The sequence below is a fragment of the Lathamus discolor genome, chromosome 7 (assembly GCF_037157495.1).
Source record: "Lathamus discolor isolate bLatDis1 chromosome 7, bLatDis1.hap1, whole genome shotgun sequence".
Taxonomy (NCBI): Eukaryota; Metazoa; Chordata; class Aves; order Psittaciformes; family Psittacidae; genus Lathamus; species Lathamus discolor.
In genome coordinates this window covers 17499253-17513802 of record NC_088890.1, presented here as the reverse complement: position 1 = coordinate 17513802, position 14550 = coordinate 17499253, and the positions used below count along the sequence as shown (strand labels likewise).

The 14550-nt window shown below is 42.2% G+C and overlaps 1 protein-coding gene and 1 long non-coding RNA gene across 5 annotated transcripts in view; both read left to right on the top strand.

The window, feature by feature from the left end:
• The window catches only part of FHIT (fragile histidine triad diadenosine triphosphatase), a 570190-nt gene extending 559263 nt beyond the window's left edge, over nt 1-10927 (top strand). For all 4 annotated transcript variants that reach the window (XM_065687536.1, XM_065687534.1, XM_065687537.1 and 1 more), the window contains 2 exons: nt 3969-4072; nt 10601-10927. In XM_065687536.1, the coding sequence (XP_065543608.1) occupies nt 3969-4070 (102 nt within the window). In that variant the 3' untranslated portion in view covers nt 4071-4072; nt 10601-10927. The remainder of the gene's footprint in view (nt 1-3968; nt 4073-10600) is intronic.
• Nucleotides 10928-12049: 1122 nt separating this feature from the next.
• Nucleotides 12050-13261, top strand: LOC136018372 (uncharacterized). Its single transcript, XR_010614375.1, has 3 exons — nt 12050-12118; nt 12214-12311; nt 13068-13261. It is a non-coding gene; the product is annotated as an uncharacterized LOC136018372 (long non-coding RNA).
• The last annotated feature ends 1289 nt before the right edge of the window (nt 13262-14550 follow it).

Below are 14550 nucleotides of genomic sequence, written 5' to 3'. Positions count from 1 at the left end.
GTGAGGAGGGCAAAAGGGGAGGAAGACGTAGGTGTAGCAGCCTGAACTCACTTTCGTCTCCAGTCTCTGGAAAAGGGTTGTTACTGGAGACAGGAGATGAAGCTTGCAGCCTCCTTGTGGTTCCCATGTTAATATGATGCTGAAATATTACTCTGTAGGTTTCACTCAAGTGTGGGAATTAAGTGTGGAAAAGAGGCCTGGGTACCCCAAGGTGTATTGATGATAATGGAGACCAGTAGCTGGGTACTGCCTAATACCTGATCCAAACTGGTAGCAGGAATTCATGGGGTTTTTGTTAACTGCTGGGTTTCATAATACTATATTTTATAATTGCTGAAGCAGCTGAGTTTTGTTGTGTTGCTGCAGTTTGGCGTAATTACTCTCCATCACTGTATTTTCTTCTTTCAGTTAAATGCACTGGAGGTTGTAAACTCCTAACTAGCAACAGTAAATATTCATGGGGAGTGAGAACAGTACTAAATATCATAAAAGCTTTTTTCCCCATACTTCTGGCTGGTGCTCTATATTAAACCATGTTGTTTTTCTGCTGGTATTATTGCATAAATAGAGCAAACCATAATATAGATATTATTTCAAACAACAGGCAGTCATAGACTCAGGTCTCCTATAATCTGTTGCACAGAGAATTTGGGCTCCTCTGCAAAGGGCAAGAAGGAGAGGTTTCCCAAATGCAACCGTGTTATAAAACAATATTGTGTTTCCCTGAAGAATTGCTGTGATAAAAATGTAGACCATTCTGCAGCACTAACAACTTTAATACAATAACATAAAGCACAGCTGTCAGGTCTGCCAGCATCTCACACTGGGAGACAGGAGTGAGAAAATGAACACTTTTCACAAGCAGAAATATTCCAGGAGCTCTGCTGTTTACAAGTAATCAAGACTGACAGTCATGGATTATTGGTGGAAGAGCATTTTCTGCTTGAGGTGAAAGAGGAGGATAATTTATCAGGAAGCCCAAGAAGTCAGACATCAGTAATGATCTGCTTGAAGAAGGGCATATTGTAGAAATAGTGCATTTATTTGTACTGCAAGGCAAGATGTAGTAAGTTATAAACAAGAGTCTTAGTGCTTGAAGAATGTGGAGCAGATACAGTGTGTAATTTGCTGGGCAGCTGCGATTAGGGAAGTGACTAATGTGTGTCTTGGTGCTTGTTCAGAATATGAAAAGTTAGATTAATAGGAATTGTCTCAAAGAAACGTATATGCTCTCTCATCCTCTCCTTTTAGAGCTACCTGAACTATGCTTATCTGGCTGCTTACCTTTTGTTAATGCTTGTGCTCCTGGGACACTCCTGTAATATAGCAGTGGGTTTGACCTCAGAGAATTTGGGGCTTTCTGAGTTTTGTAGTAGAATATCTTGTCTCTTATGGAAACAGGCCAAGTACCAGCAGTTTTAAAATGATAACTGTCTCGGAGCTCTACAGTAAAAGGTTTCATACGCTAGCATTTGCTCCAGCTGCAGTGATGCAGGGCTGTCTGTAGGCAGAGCCCCCTCTCAGCCCCTCTGCCATGTCCTGCAGGAGGAGCTGCTGTCCAAATACCAAGAAATGTGGATGCATCTGAGTATGAGACGTTTGTGAACAGCAGAGAATGGTCAGGCTGCATTAAGCACTTTGTGTCTGGCTGGTGTTGCTGTGTTGGTACTGCAGGCTGTGTACTAGGAGCCAGGGCTGCTGGAGTATGTTGTGTTTCTAGGCAAGTTTCAGAATTCATTGCTGCTCTCCATATGTCTGTGTTAACCTTAAATCAAAGATTGATTGTTTTTAAAGGTTAACAGTTATGTAGGAAAAAAACCCTCTCCTTTGCCAGCTTTGAGAAGTCACCATGGTCTGTGACTTCGCACTGTTTTAATTTGGACAACAAAACCAGCCTTTTCTGGCTATGCCTTCTTATTACTGTTCAGTTTCTTTGACCAGGGAAAATGAAAATAAAACTAGAAGTTAAACCTGCACTTTACTAGTCTCATCCTCGAGTCAGCTGTCACTTGGGTTGCACAGAAACAGGATAGAAAGGGAGACCAGCAGCCAAATCAAGTCACTAAAAGCACTTCTTGCAGGTTAAATAAAGTGACCTTGAGGAACAGGGGCTGCTCTCCCTTGCCTTCTAGCTGTTGCCTGCTGTATCTCCTGCTGATGCTAGGTCGATCGAGCAAGACAGTGCTTTTTTAGAGAAACAGCTCACACCTCAGACAATTTATTTACCACCACTTGGCTTGGCCTGGTGCATTCTCTTGTGAAGTATAAGTGCTCACAGTCCACGGAAAGTACAGGATGCTGTATGTTCTTTCCTATAACTCCCTCTCATTACCAGCTCAGCCATGGTACCTATACACTGTATAGGTGTATACAGTGGATGACGCTGTGCCCATGGACACAAAGGGTGTGTTGACAGTGTGCACGCTGTACCAGTTTCTGGCTTTTGAATCTTTCTCTCTAATTCTGTAGCATTATTACAAGGTGGATTTATAACACACCTAGAGCTAATGTAACAGTGAAGATTAGTCCTCTACTAGTCGAACAGTAATACACTCTGATTTGCCTACAGCTACTGTATAGTATTGGCAGGAAAGGAAATAGCTTTCTAATGCAGTTCATCTGCTGAGCAGGGAGAAATCTGTGCTGCAGAATGTAAAACTACATAGGACTATAGCTGGCAGCAAAATTCAGAGTAGGAGAAATGCAGCAAAAATAAAAGTATTTGTGAGTTGGATGTATGCTAACAATCCTAGTTTATTGCTAAACATGCCGTAGACAGTGATGCAGTTTGCTTGGCAGGTTCAGCATTGTTTCATCTTTGTTTTTTCACTGCTTTATCTTCTGTGCTAAAATTTGTCCAGGTGTAAATTCATTAGTTTCCAACTTTGTGACATTAACAAAAAGTCAGTATTAGAATGTTCCCCAGAAGCACTGATGCTGTTAATACGATCTGTGCTCTGTTCCTAGAGACACACTGGAAATCTCAGTACTTAAGCCATTAATGCAAATGCTTCTGCTGTCTGTTGTAAATTCCCTTGATGAGTGTCAGGCAGTCTTTGGATGAACATATGTACAAATAGTCACTCTAAGTGCTGGCATGTTATATTTGCTATAAAATAGAAATCCCTTCTTCTGGAGATCAGCAAACCCATCAGCTTGTCCTTCTGGAGGGGCAAAGGATGTATTTGAAATCATCATGTCTGGGATAAGATCACTTAATGCTTACTGTATATGGGATAGGACTTACTTTTGTGAGCATATTATGCAAGCTAGATGCAAAAATTAAATGTTTCACATACTTTGTATCTTTTCCTGCATTGCATCATCATTATGCTTAAAATAATAGGTTTTCTTTCTAGACTGGGGATACGTCTCACTTTCAGCAAGGGTAAGGAAGGACAAATAACTTGCATGCAGGGAGGGATTGTATCTCTTCTGAAAACTACTGATATGAGCTGCCACTGGGAAACAGCTGCAACAGGGCCTTGTTATCACAACAGGTTTTGATGGGAAAGGTGGCCCCATGCGTGGAGGAAAGGCTAGAGAGAAGATTTAAAATAGATTACTGACAAGGTGTCCAGGCAGCTCCTGCATCGCTTACTCCACTGATGTAATGGACACTTCAGGATACCCGAATGTGGTTGTTTTCCTATTACCTTCTCTACCAGCTTTGCATCAAAGACTCACAAGGTGTTTGACCATCAAGTCAAAGGTGAACTCTGTCACTGCCTATCATTTATCCTGGCACCTTGAGTTATCATCATTAGTCCATCAGAATCGGTTAACTACTGTCACCACTCTAAACTCGTAACCTTCACTCTTCATCTCTTTATCACCAGGTCCTTCAATACCACAGACACATGGAATAGTTAGATGGGTTGCACACAGGGATGCACTGAATTTTACAATAAAACTGGGGAAAAAAAAAAATAAGACGCTTTTTTTCCTTCTTTCTCTCTCAATAAAAGTTGCAGCGACACGACAAAGAGGATTCCCCTGACAAATGGAGGACAGAAGAAGAAATGGCAGCTGAAGCAGCAATTCTGAAGAAGTATTTTCAGGAAAATTAGAGGTAATGATTTACACATTGATTTATTCCTGCAACACATGAAAACCTGTTCAAGCCTCCATAGGCTTCTTGAGGACAGAGGGGGAATATGAAACAAAAGAAACAGAAGCTCCTAGGTTTGTGTTGCTTCCAAAAGGACGCAGCACTGCAACAGTGGCTAAAATAACATGCTCCTCCTTGAGCAAATCAGCACCTTCCTAGAGCCTTTAGTTTCCAGACAACAAAAACTAACATATCTGCAAATCAGAATCATCAGCAGTTACTTCGGAGAAATGTCTAACCTAACATATCCTCCCTCTGTCTTTAGAACAGAAAATAGCCTTGGTACCTCTATGAAGAGCTAAAACCTGGTGTTTCTGTGTATGCTCAGATATATATATATATAGATAGATATATATATATATGCACCTCTATGTAGAAAATCCCAGCAGAATTCAAACTGTAGAGTGGATAGGCAAATGCTAACTTTATCTCTCAAATCTTAAATCGTCTGATCAGTTCAACTTTCAAAATTAAGCCTGCTGGAAAACTGCCTGTTCTGCTAAATTTTGCACTAGCCCTAAAAGAAAAAGATTTGCAGGGGAAAATTGAAAAGAGGAACCACTTGGTAAATGCTACCATTGGTGCTCTAGAAATTGTGAGGTTTTCATTTTGTACCTGGAGTCCCAGAAGCCAGATTTTTCCAGTAGAAATGAACCGGGCCCCAGAGATCAATAGGAGTTACACTGGCATGTGTGTTGCAGCAGTGATGCCAAAAGCTCCCTTTCCCCTGTTCCCCATATGATGTTTGCCATCATCCAGCACTCTCATTTCTCTGCCATTTTTGACTCTGTCGTATTTTTTCCCTCTGAAGAACTGAAATCCCATAAATATCCCTCCTCTCTGCCTGTGACTCACTGCTTGAAGCCCAGCTTCATAAATCTTGAGCTGAACATTAATTCTTGATATTCTTTATTCATTGATAAATCTTGAGCATGAACAGGATGTGTGCGTGGCACACATGGCAGCTCTCATCTCCTGTGCCATTTTGTTATTTTTGTTTGAGCTCATCAGACTCGGTTCTTTTGCATGATGACCATGCTTTTGTCTTTTCCAGTCAAATTAGCTGTGTCAATGCTTCTGTGGACTGGCACAGAGAAAGCTGTTTAACATATGTAATTCCCATCTTACATCTGTAACAGCACATCCTTATCCCGGTGTTATGTTTTTCCCCGTTGTATATCTGGTAGGTTTTGGATTTTTTTTTTTTTTTTTTTTTTTTTGTTAGAAATGGAATTTGAAAAGTTTTCCTGCAGAGATTCACAAAGGAGTGGGATTAAATCCCCACTTATCAATCGAATATTCTTAGATTCTTCTGATACTAAACACAAAGCTAGATAAATGGTATAAATCCATTCCTGCAAGCAAATTCATGGGGCTGGACTTTTACTTCCATTTATTACGAAAATATATCAGTGTATGTCTGCACAGCTGACCTCTTGATAAGTTTCACATTATGTTTAAGGTCATTACCTTTCCTAGAACAGACTGGTAAATTAAATCTTACTGGCATCATTATCATGAGTGTATTTTGCCTACTACAGGCAGTCCTTCCAACCCTTGATTCCCAACACAAAAGATCACTGTCAATCTTTTCTCCCTGACATTGATTTGCTTCTGAGGTTTAAAGCTCTGAACCTGAGATAAAGGTATATTTGAACACCTTCTGAATTTCTCAGCCTTTATTGCTCTCTTAACCTTGCTTCTGAAGTGATGAAGATGGAAAACTTCTGGCAAATTAACAAGGTTATATGCATCCTTCTTTGAAGCTATTTTAAATTTTCACCTACAAAGGATTTATTTTGCTATTTATAGCTTTACCTGGATGATATTTGACTTGAGTTGTTTCATGCGGCACAGGGAAAGTGAGAAAGAGCTGAATGTGGGTGTTCTGGAGCCTATAAATAGCAATTTTTCTGGTCTTATGCATTATTTTTCTACTCAAGTGCTTCATTCAAAGAAGCCCAGCCCAGCTGGACTAGCCAGGACAGGCTGAACTGTCTTTCAGAGCTTCCCCAGATATCTTTGCATTTATCGCAAGTCCTACACTGTCACACAGCTATATAACTTGACTAGGTTCAGTAGCACATATCACCTGCATTTGTAGACTATCTCATAGAATCACAGGAAGGTTTGGGTTGGAGAGGACTTTAATATTACCTAGTTCCAACCCCCCCTGCAGCATCTTAATTTCCAAGCTTATTTTCAGATGCACCTTTATCTATAGCAGGGTGTTTTGTGCATTTAAAATCACAAAACAGCTAAAGATTAAAAGAGTTACTAACCTTCAGATATAGTATATGAAAAACGCTTCTCTTCAAAGGCAGTTTCACTCTGTGTTGTTGTTTCTGAAGAAAGAACCAGGCTACACAAGTTTCAGTGGAAGTTTTCCTGTTTTATTCATAACTGAAGTAATACTTTTATGCCATTAGAAAAGGAGTCAGTCTGAAGTACAATGTCAAAACATCCCTTTGCATAAAGGGGTTGACAGTGATAGTCTGTTGCCTAGTGCTTTTAGAGTTACGGATAGTCAACAGCTTTTACTTGCTTAACCATCTGAATATTTTGTGTCATTCAGCATGCCAAGTTCTTTTTAAAACCTCTCCAAATAATGCAGGTTGCAGAGTTGTGCAGGATTTCTGTTGTCTGTTCTCCCCTTCATCCCCAGTCTGGAAGTGGGGAAGTTTCTGGAGAACACAGGCTTCTCAACTTTGTCAGAGAATGAATTCTATTCTTTGGGGTTTTTTTCTTTCCCCCACCGCAAAAAAAGGCGTGATCTCATTCTTTAAGAGCACTTATCCTGCCTCACAGCTGCCTCTTCTCCACCAAGAGCACGCAGTATGTGTGAAAATATGCTGTTCTATTGACTTCAGTAGGGAAACTACCGCTGTTAGCAGCAGCTGACCAGAGGGGATTTAACTGGTAGTTTGGCTTGCATCTGATTTTGCTCCAGCACTTCTAACAATCCATGCTGCATGCATTGCACCAAACCAGTCCCATCACTTTCCTTAACTTTAGGCAAGTATGATAGGATGGCATACAACACCCTTCTTTGATTGCTTTACTGCACAAAAAGCACTCCTTTTATTGTACTTTAAACTGAATAAAACCACAAACTAATGGCTGTGCCTTGAAGTGGATCCACAGAGTGGATCTGGGACACATGCCATACAGTGAGGACACAATCTGCTCTGCCCCAGAGGATGCTGTACCTGCAGTGGGGACCATAGCGAAGGTTGTGGCAGCTTTTTAGCAAGCAGTCACCATCCATCACAGGAAACACAGCATGCTGTAGGCTCTGGTGTGGGGAATGGGAGCAGGGGAAAAGGGTACAGGAGGAAGGGACCCCCTCAGTCTCATAGCCTTGCTTTATAAGCAGGGCAATTTTTTGAGTGCTTTACAAGAGTTAGACTCAGAGTAATGAATGGTCCTGCGCTGAGAGCTCTTTATGGCTGCACTTAGGAGCTGTTTGTGTATAATCTGTAAGTAAATACACATCCTAGTAGTCAGCTATAGATTTCTCTGCACTCCAAATTTAAGTGCTGTTAATTACATCCCCCACTCAGAAGCCTCCAAGAACTATTAATTAGAAATGGGGAGCTGATGGTTTGCTTGTCTGTGTGAAAATGTTATGACCTGAGAGTGAAATATAAGCTCCAAAAGAAACATGTTTCATGAAGGTCACCTTGGAAAAGCATTGTTAACAATCTGTCAGAAGAGAATGCTTTAGTGTGACATTATGCTTCAAGTAGTCGGAAATAGCAAAGATGGATCAGATCATAGGGCCTATGTATTCTTGCCCAAAGTTCTCTTTTTTTTCTGCAGTAAAGTACATATAATCTTTCTGTGATTCCAGTGGGATGTGAGGGGAGTTAATATCAACAGAAATCCAACAGACAGACATAATCTGGCCCTTGCTAGTATTTTCAAAGTGTGCAACATCCAGACCCACCACCTCTGTAGCAGGGAGAAGGTTTATGCACAGGAATTAAATTATCTCTTCAAGGGAAGATGTAAGCAGCCAGAAGTAGTGCAGCAATTGTGTACAACAATAATACCTGCCCTAGAAGGCTTAGGGCAAAAGGCTTCCGTAAATAAATGTGGTGTGCTAATGCTTTCTGGTTGAAGCATATCATTCTTATCCTTATGAAAACAAAGCTGTGATAAGGTTAGCTATAGTTAAGTGAAATGTCTTCCTCTTGTTAGAGGCCAGTGTAAACATAATGTCCCCCCTCACACCTATTCCTGGGCTCTGGAATTTTGAGGCTGTAAGTAGTACTCTGCTGAAAGTTATACACCTCATTCTCTGGACTTCAATTTCCCTGTAGGTGGCCATTTAATTCAGCTGTCAAGAGTACGTGTATTCCATGCAGCACTGCTTGGATCCTGTAATTATAGCTACAGTAGAAACGTCATGGCCAGAGATGCAGACAAGACTGTAGCGCACAAAGCAAAGCATCAACTGTGTTACTGTTAGCAAAGAAAGCTGACAGAGGGCTAGATATTCTCTGAACTTGCACATCCAACAGCCTGAATGCTTACCTGGGTTGTCTGATCCATTCCTGATTCATCATTGAGCTTTACGTATGCCACATTGTATGAGAGTAAAAATGGGCAAAGCTAAACATAACTGAAGGATGTTATGTCCCAGGATCTGGGGTAAAAGAATGGAGGTACAGGACAATGCTGAGCTTCAAATAAGGGTGATACCAACTGTGGTCAAGTACTTTTTTTTCACCCAAACCTGTACTAAAATGACACTAATCTCTTGCCCCTAAAGCTGCAAAAGGATGCATGTACTAAGCAGCCAGGCCTGCATTCGAGCAGATTCACAAAACACGTGCTAAGTCATTTACAGCCTGCCATCAAACTGTCAGTCAATAAGGACATAAAATGGAAACTGTTGCTCAAAATGCCATGGAAAGGAGGAACATATGTTTCAGTGAGAAAAGACAATCAGACAAAGAAGTGGGTGGTTGGGGAGTTGCAGCCGAAACAACAGCAAGGATCCAAACCTCACTCATAGCCCCAGGGAACGAGTTTGGGGCCCTGCCCTTGTCTAACAGTTGTGTAACAGCTTTGTGTTTGATAAGCTGGAATAGTTTTCCAAATATTGAAGCCACCTCTAACCACACTCTGAAGAGAAGGTACAAAACTGAGGATCCCAAGCAAAAAGCCCACTTCATGCTCGATTATTATTAAAGGTTTGTATTGTTACCTTACTGCTGTAGCTGCTGCATAATAGAGCTGTCCAGAGAGACACTCTAACCAGCAACTCAAGTGTGACCTCAGAGTCCAGGCTTTTGGTGTCCAGGCTTTGTAGGTGGAAGAGCATTAATAACTCCTCCACTAAGTGGCTATTTGAAAAAGGAAGGGAGTGATGGACTTTGGGAACATATTGAACTGAGCATACTTGAGACTCAGTTGTTTACCAGGATGCAGTCTGACACAAAAGGACAGGTATGTGCAGGGGTAAGCCCAAGTATCTGCCTTAGCACCTCCGGCTGCCACAAACCTCCTGTTAATGGTGCAGTAACAGTTGGGCCATGAGTTTATGCAGGGATTTCACAACCAGTTTTCACAGTTGAAGTTGTCAGGCTCTCAGCATTTTTATTTCTCTGCTTCAGGAACACCTTCATATCTTATGTTACCTGTTGCAGGTCTTTTACTAGGATGGAACATCAAGAGATGCATAAATTGGAGCAGACATGGGAATACCCCATTCATGGGCATACCCCATTCATTATTCTCCAGCATGTGAGACTGGAGACATTTTCAGGGCAATGGTCCCAGATCACTGGTGTGCAATACCTTGGCATTAGGTAGAGTCCCACCACAGGGTCAGAGTGGATGAGGATACGCAAGAGATGATGATCTTGAAAGAGCATTTGCAGGAGCTTATATAAGAGATCATGCACCCCAAAGGCTCTTGCATGAGATTATTGCAGCAGAATTGATTTGAAGAGTAAGAAGCTGGATTTGATGACACAGAATACCCTTTCTAATCCTTTGTTCCTATGCCTAGTGGTTGGCAGAGCTGCAGACTGGGCTGTCTTACTCGGCGACATCAGCAAGGTGGCTTCACTTCATGTTTGTTTTTTGTAAAATGATCCTGACCTCCTTTGGAGGGTGTTTTGTGGGTTAGGAGTGAAAGGCAGGCATTTGTATTGTCTGGAAGTGAACTTTGTTGGAAAAGTAGATTATAAATCCAACAAATGCTCCTTGCTTTTGCTCTGATACATTATTTTAGGATAGTTGTGTGCAAGGATTTCTTCCTTTCCCTATTGCATTGGCTATAATAGGAGCTGAAATGTGTTGTGTGTGGATTTAACACTGAACGTTTCCTTCTGCTTATTGCTGTCAGTGTTTCCTATTGGAACATACTAATGAGCACCTAACTTGTTAGCAATAAACAGCCTTACCTTTTGTCTTGCTAACAAAGATCAAAGATGCTATTATATGTAACTATCTGTTATGTTTGTTATTTCTCAGGTAACAGTGTAAAACATCCTGTGCCATAAGAAACTCCCCAGGAAGATAGGCCTTGTGCTCCAGATATCAGCGACCCTGGAGCTGCAGCTGAACAACTTAACGATGGTCTACAAATACGGGAATTTTCCATGAACAATTTTATTGGACGTTTGGATATCACCAAGGTTGAATTTCAGCTAAACCAACTAAGAGCACTGAGTCAAAATATCGCTCTGAGTAGTAACTCGTATCTTTCTAATTGTGTATTTGGGAAGGAATCTTTTTAAATTGTCTTTTGGCCTAAATTGAAATAAAGTGCTAGCAAAATCAGGTAGCTACTGTGCTAAAGTATGTTACAAAGTGTTGACTCCATTTGTGCTTTTGATTCAATTATTGTACATGGGCTATTATATCACAGAGAAATCGGATCTTTTAGCAGAATGACAGTTCCTAAAACTGAAGTCTTCATTACAGACTAGCGAAGATAAACTTGGACAGCTGCAGTTTTGTCAGGTAAGGTACTGTAATAAGAAATGTATAACATCCTATGTTCTTTCTTTTCTCTCTCTCTTTTTTTTTTTTTAATACATTGTTACAATGCTTCTGGACTTCAAGGTGATAGAGAACGTTTCTGCCAATCAATAGGTAGAGCTGCTAATGGGACAGTAATCACATTAAGGTTAGACAGGCATAAATGTCCTGCTTGGAGCAGAAAACCTGAGTGGGAGCCATTCATGTGGAATGCTCCCTCAGCAAGAAATGTTCAGAGGCCTGTACAGGGAGAGGCCCACCATGGGTTAGCTGTTGATTGCTAATGTGTAATGAAGGAAAAGAAGTCAAACAACAGATGGAAGGGAGAAGAAATTAGTCTGCAAGATGCGCATGAAAAGAGCACCCATAATCTTGCTCTCGAATTGCAGGGAGGTGACAACCAAAGCTTTCTGTGTCTCATAAACTCAGAATGGGAAACAAAATGCTCCAAGTCTTTAAATAAGAGCCATGCTGAGAGCAGTTTAGGATGCAGAGTCTACCTGAAGGCTTGAGGAGGTCAGGGTCAGGCCCAGACCAGAGCCTGGGAGTGCTTTGCATGTCTGGTAGCAGTGTGGTGAATTCCAGAACAAATATAAATGCTCCACAATAGCCTGTCCCTAAAGGGTTACAGCCTGACCTGAGAAAGTAGGAAGATGCACAATTAATAATTTTCTAAAGTCTCTCTGCTATGTACTGCAGAGGAATTCTGTCCTTCGGTTTGAAGTCTTTGTGCTGTCAAATATAAATAGAAACATTAGAGCAGAATTGCTGATGTCTGATTCCAGATTTTACTGTGATGCTGTTAAAATACTGCTCCTGAAAAGCCAGTTTGAGTCAAAGATTTACCATGGTCCAGTGTGGCCACCAATATCTTCCATTAGCTCTTTTAAAATACGTAGAGGTTATAAAACTATCTTTTCATTTATGCAGAGTAAATGAAAAGTCTTGTTTTGATAGTGCCTGTGCTTTTTGGACCCTGAACAAGAGATGAAGGAACAGGAAATGAAGGTGAGGGAGCAAGAAGTGTCAAGGTGAGCAGACAGGATGGTCCAAGGTGCTGGTGAATGGGCTAACACACACAGTTGTCCTCTTTTGCACTATAGTATTTAGAGTAGCAGTGATTTCACATAGAAGGAAGACAACGGATTTGCTGCTGGGGACGTACTAGAAGGAAAACCTGAACATCACTTACATGTGCAAGGTATTTCCAAACCTCCTGCTTAGTGTTTTCCTATTAAGTATGGAATATTCTGTATTAATTCTGTAGCCTGTGATGAGCGGGTGCTGTGCCAACCATTTTGCATGGGGACTGCTGAGCAGACGAGTGCTGAGGTGGATGGAAGATTTCATTTGTGTAAATGAGGAGGCTGTTATCACAGCACTAAAGGTCCTCTATTTTAAAAAGCCTCCTGTGGCATTATGCACAAAACAGCATATTTGTGCAGCATGAAAATATTTGTGTGCTTCACTCCAGCTTAAAAAGGGAATTTGCAATAGGTGAGGGCCATGAGAAGGGGGTTGGAGTAAGAGATAAGGAGAGATTAGAAAAGGCAGATCATGAAATACGTAACATCCTGCAGCAGTATGTGGAGTAACCCACTCCCTAAGACCTAAGACACGAGGATGGTGACTGGATCAGTCATGCACTTCCTGTAGACAGGCAGGGTGCTGCGTACAAGCATGGATTTGCTGGAAGAGTGAGGATATGCTGTGCATATCCTCATTGACCACTGATGGTCTTTGTAACCAACTTTGTCCTCTGCAACCTCAATCACTTGCACTTGCTGGGGTCATGGCTAGGGCTTGTCTTTGGGCTGGGCAGTGCTGCAGAGTGCTGAGCTCCTCCACCAAAAGCAGAAAACAAATATCTGCTTGCAGTAGGGCAGGTATATTACAGTGCTTTCAACAAAGGCTGTGAGTACAGCATGAGAATGTTTGTTTTTTAATTGCCTTCCAGCAATTCAGCATCAGTCTTGCTCCAGATGCAGATGCACCAGGCCCTGGTCCTCCATGGGACAACCAGTGCCACCCCAGGTAGCTCAGAGCGGCTTGTGTGGTGATAGATCAATGGGCTAGGGATGTGCCACATCTTGAAGTTTTTGTGTGGTATTTCCAAAATTGGCTCCATGCTGCTTCTAACCTCCCCCAGCACACATGCACCCCACGCCCCAGATATGAGGCTCTCATTTGATCCTGTGCTAAAATAACACTGTTTTCAGTTTAATTAATGTTGCAGAGAGGGGAAAATTACCTTTTGGTCTCTTCAGGAGCCTGACTTGGCTACAGTGTCAGGATGACATCTAAGACAGAGACTCCTGGCTGCAACAAGGGGGGAGTCAAGGTCAGCTCCTGAAATGGGACTGGGGACTGAGCAACCCTGAAATAAAAGCACCTGAATTCATGTGGAACTGGGGTTTCTCTCACACCCTAGCTGTAAAAAGCAGTAAGAATGATAATGCCCATGTAGCCACAGAGCCTAGGAAAATCTTTCAAATACACACATAGTGACAGCCATGAAAGTACCTAAATAATTCCTCTCTCAGCTTTCTGTGTCCTCCCAGCCACTCCCCACCTCTTGTCACTGCGGTTGATAGCTGCTGAAAAAGCCTTGTCCGATTCCTGCATCTGGTTCCTAACATACCGGCCAGCAGCGCTGTGAAGGAGAGACCACTGCTGCTTATGTAAGCTGTCCCGGGTACTGGCAGGGCTCTGAGTCTGAGAACAGAGTGATGTGTTTCAGCACTTGTGAGATTTCTGAATAATCAGCTCATCAAAAAATACCATGCAGAGTTCCCTTGTAGTCCTCTCCAACTTGCCACCTCTCCTGCCAATAGCTCTGTAGGGTGGCTACGGCTTGGCATAGCCCGTTAGCAGAGCTATTCACAATCACTCATGAATAGAGCTGGCTGGAAAATGCAATTTTCCATCTTAACAAAAGAAAGGCTTGGTGGGGCAAGGGGGATATTTGGCTTGGCATTTCAGGATGAAGGTTTACCCCACTGCTCCTCCCAGCACCCTCTTCTGCTCCCCCCTGCACCCCATCATTCCTTCCTACCTCATTTTTTAGAAGGTCATTCCAAGAAAGCAGAAATTGCTGCTTTAAGTGGAAAGTCATTGGATGCTGCTTGATCTTGGGGACTTCCTCCTGGCCCCCAAGGCTAGGAGTCTTGCTACAGTACGGGCACCAACCTGCTGGCACTGGGACTCCTAAGTAAGCTGTCCTTGGACCTCCGCTTTTTGCTGCCACTGCCCAAGTTCTTCTTTGAAGTATCTTCAAGATATTCCCCTCCTCAAGCAGCTCAAAAACCTGCTGTTTAGACATCTAGGAGCTAGTCCCCATATCTTTGTTCATGGGGAGATGGTAGGTTCTGGAAAGGGCTTGAGGTAAACCCAACTAGCTGGCCCGTGTTTCTGGCTTACTTCATCTGCTCCTCTGGCGC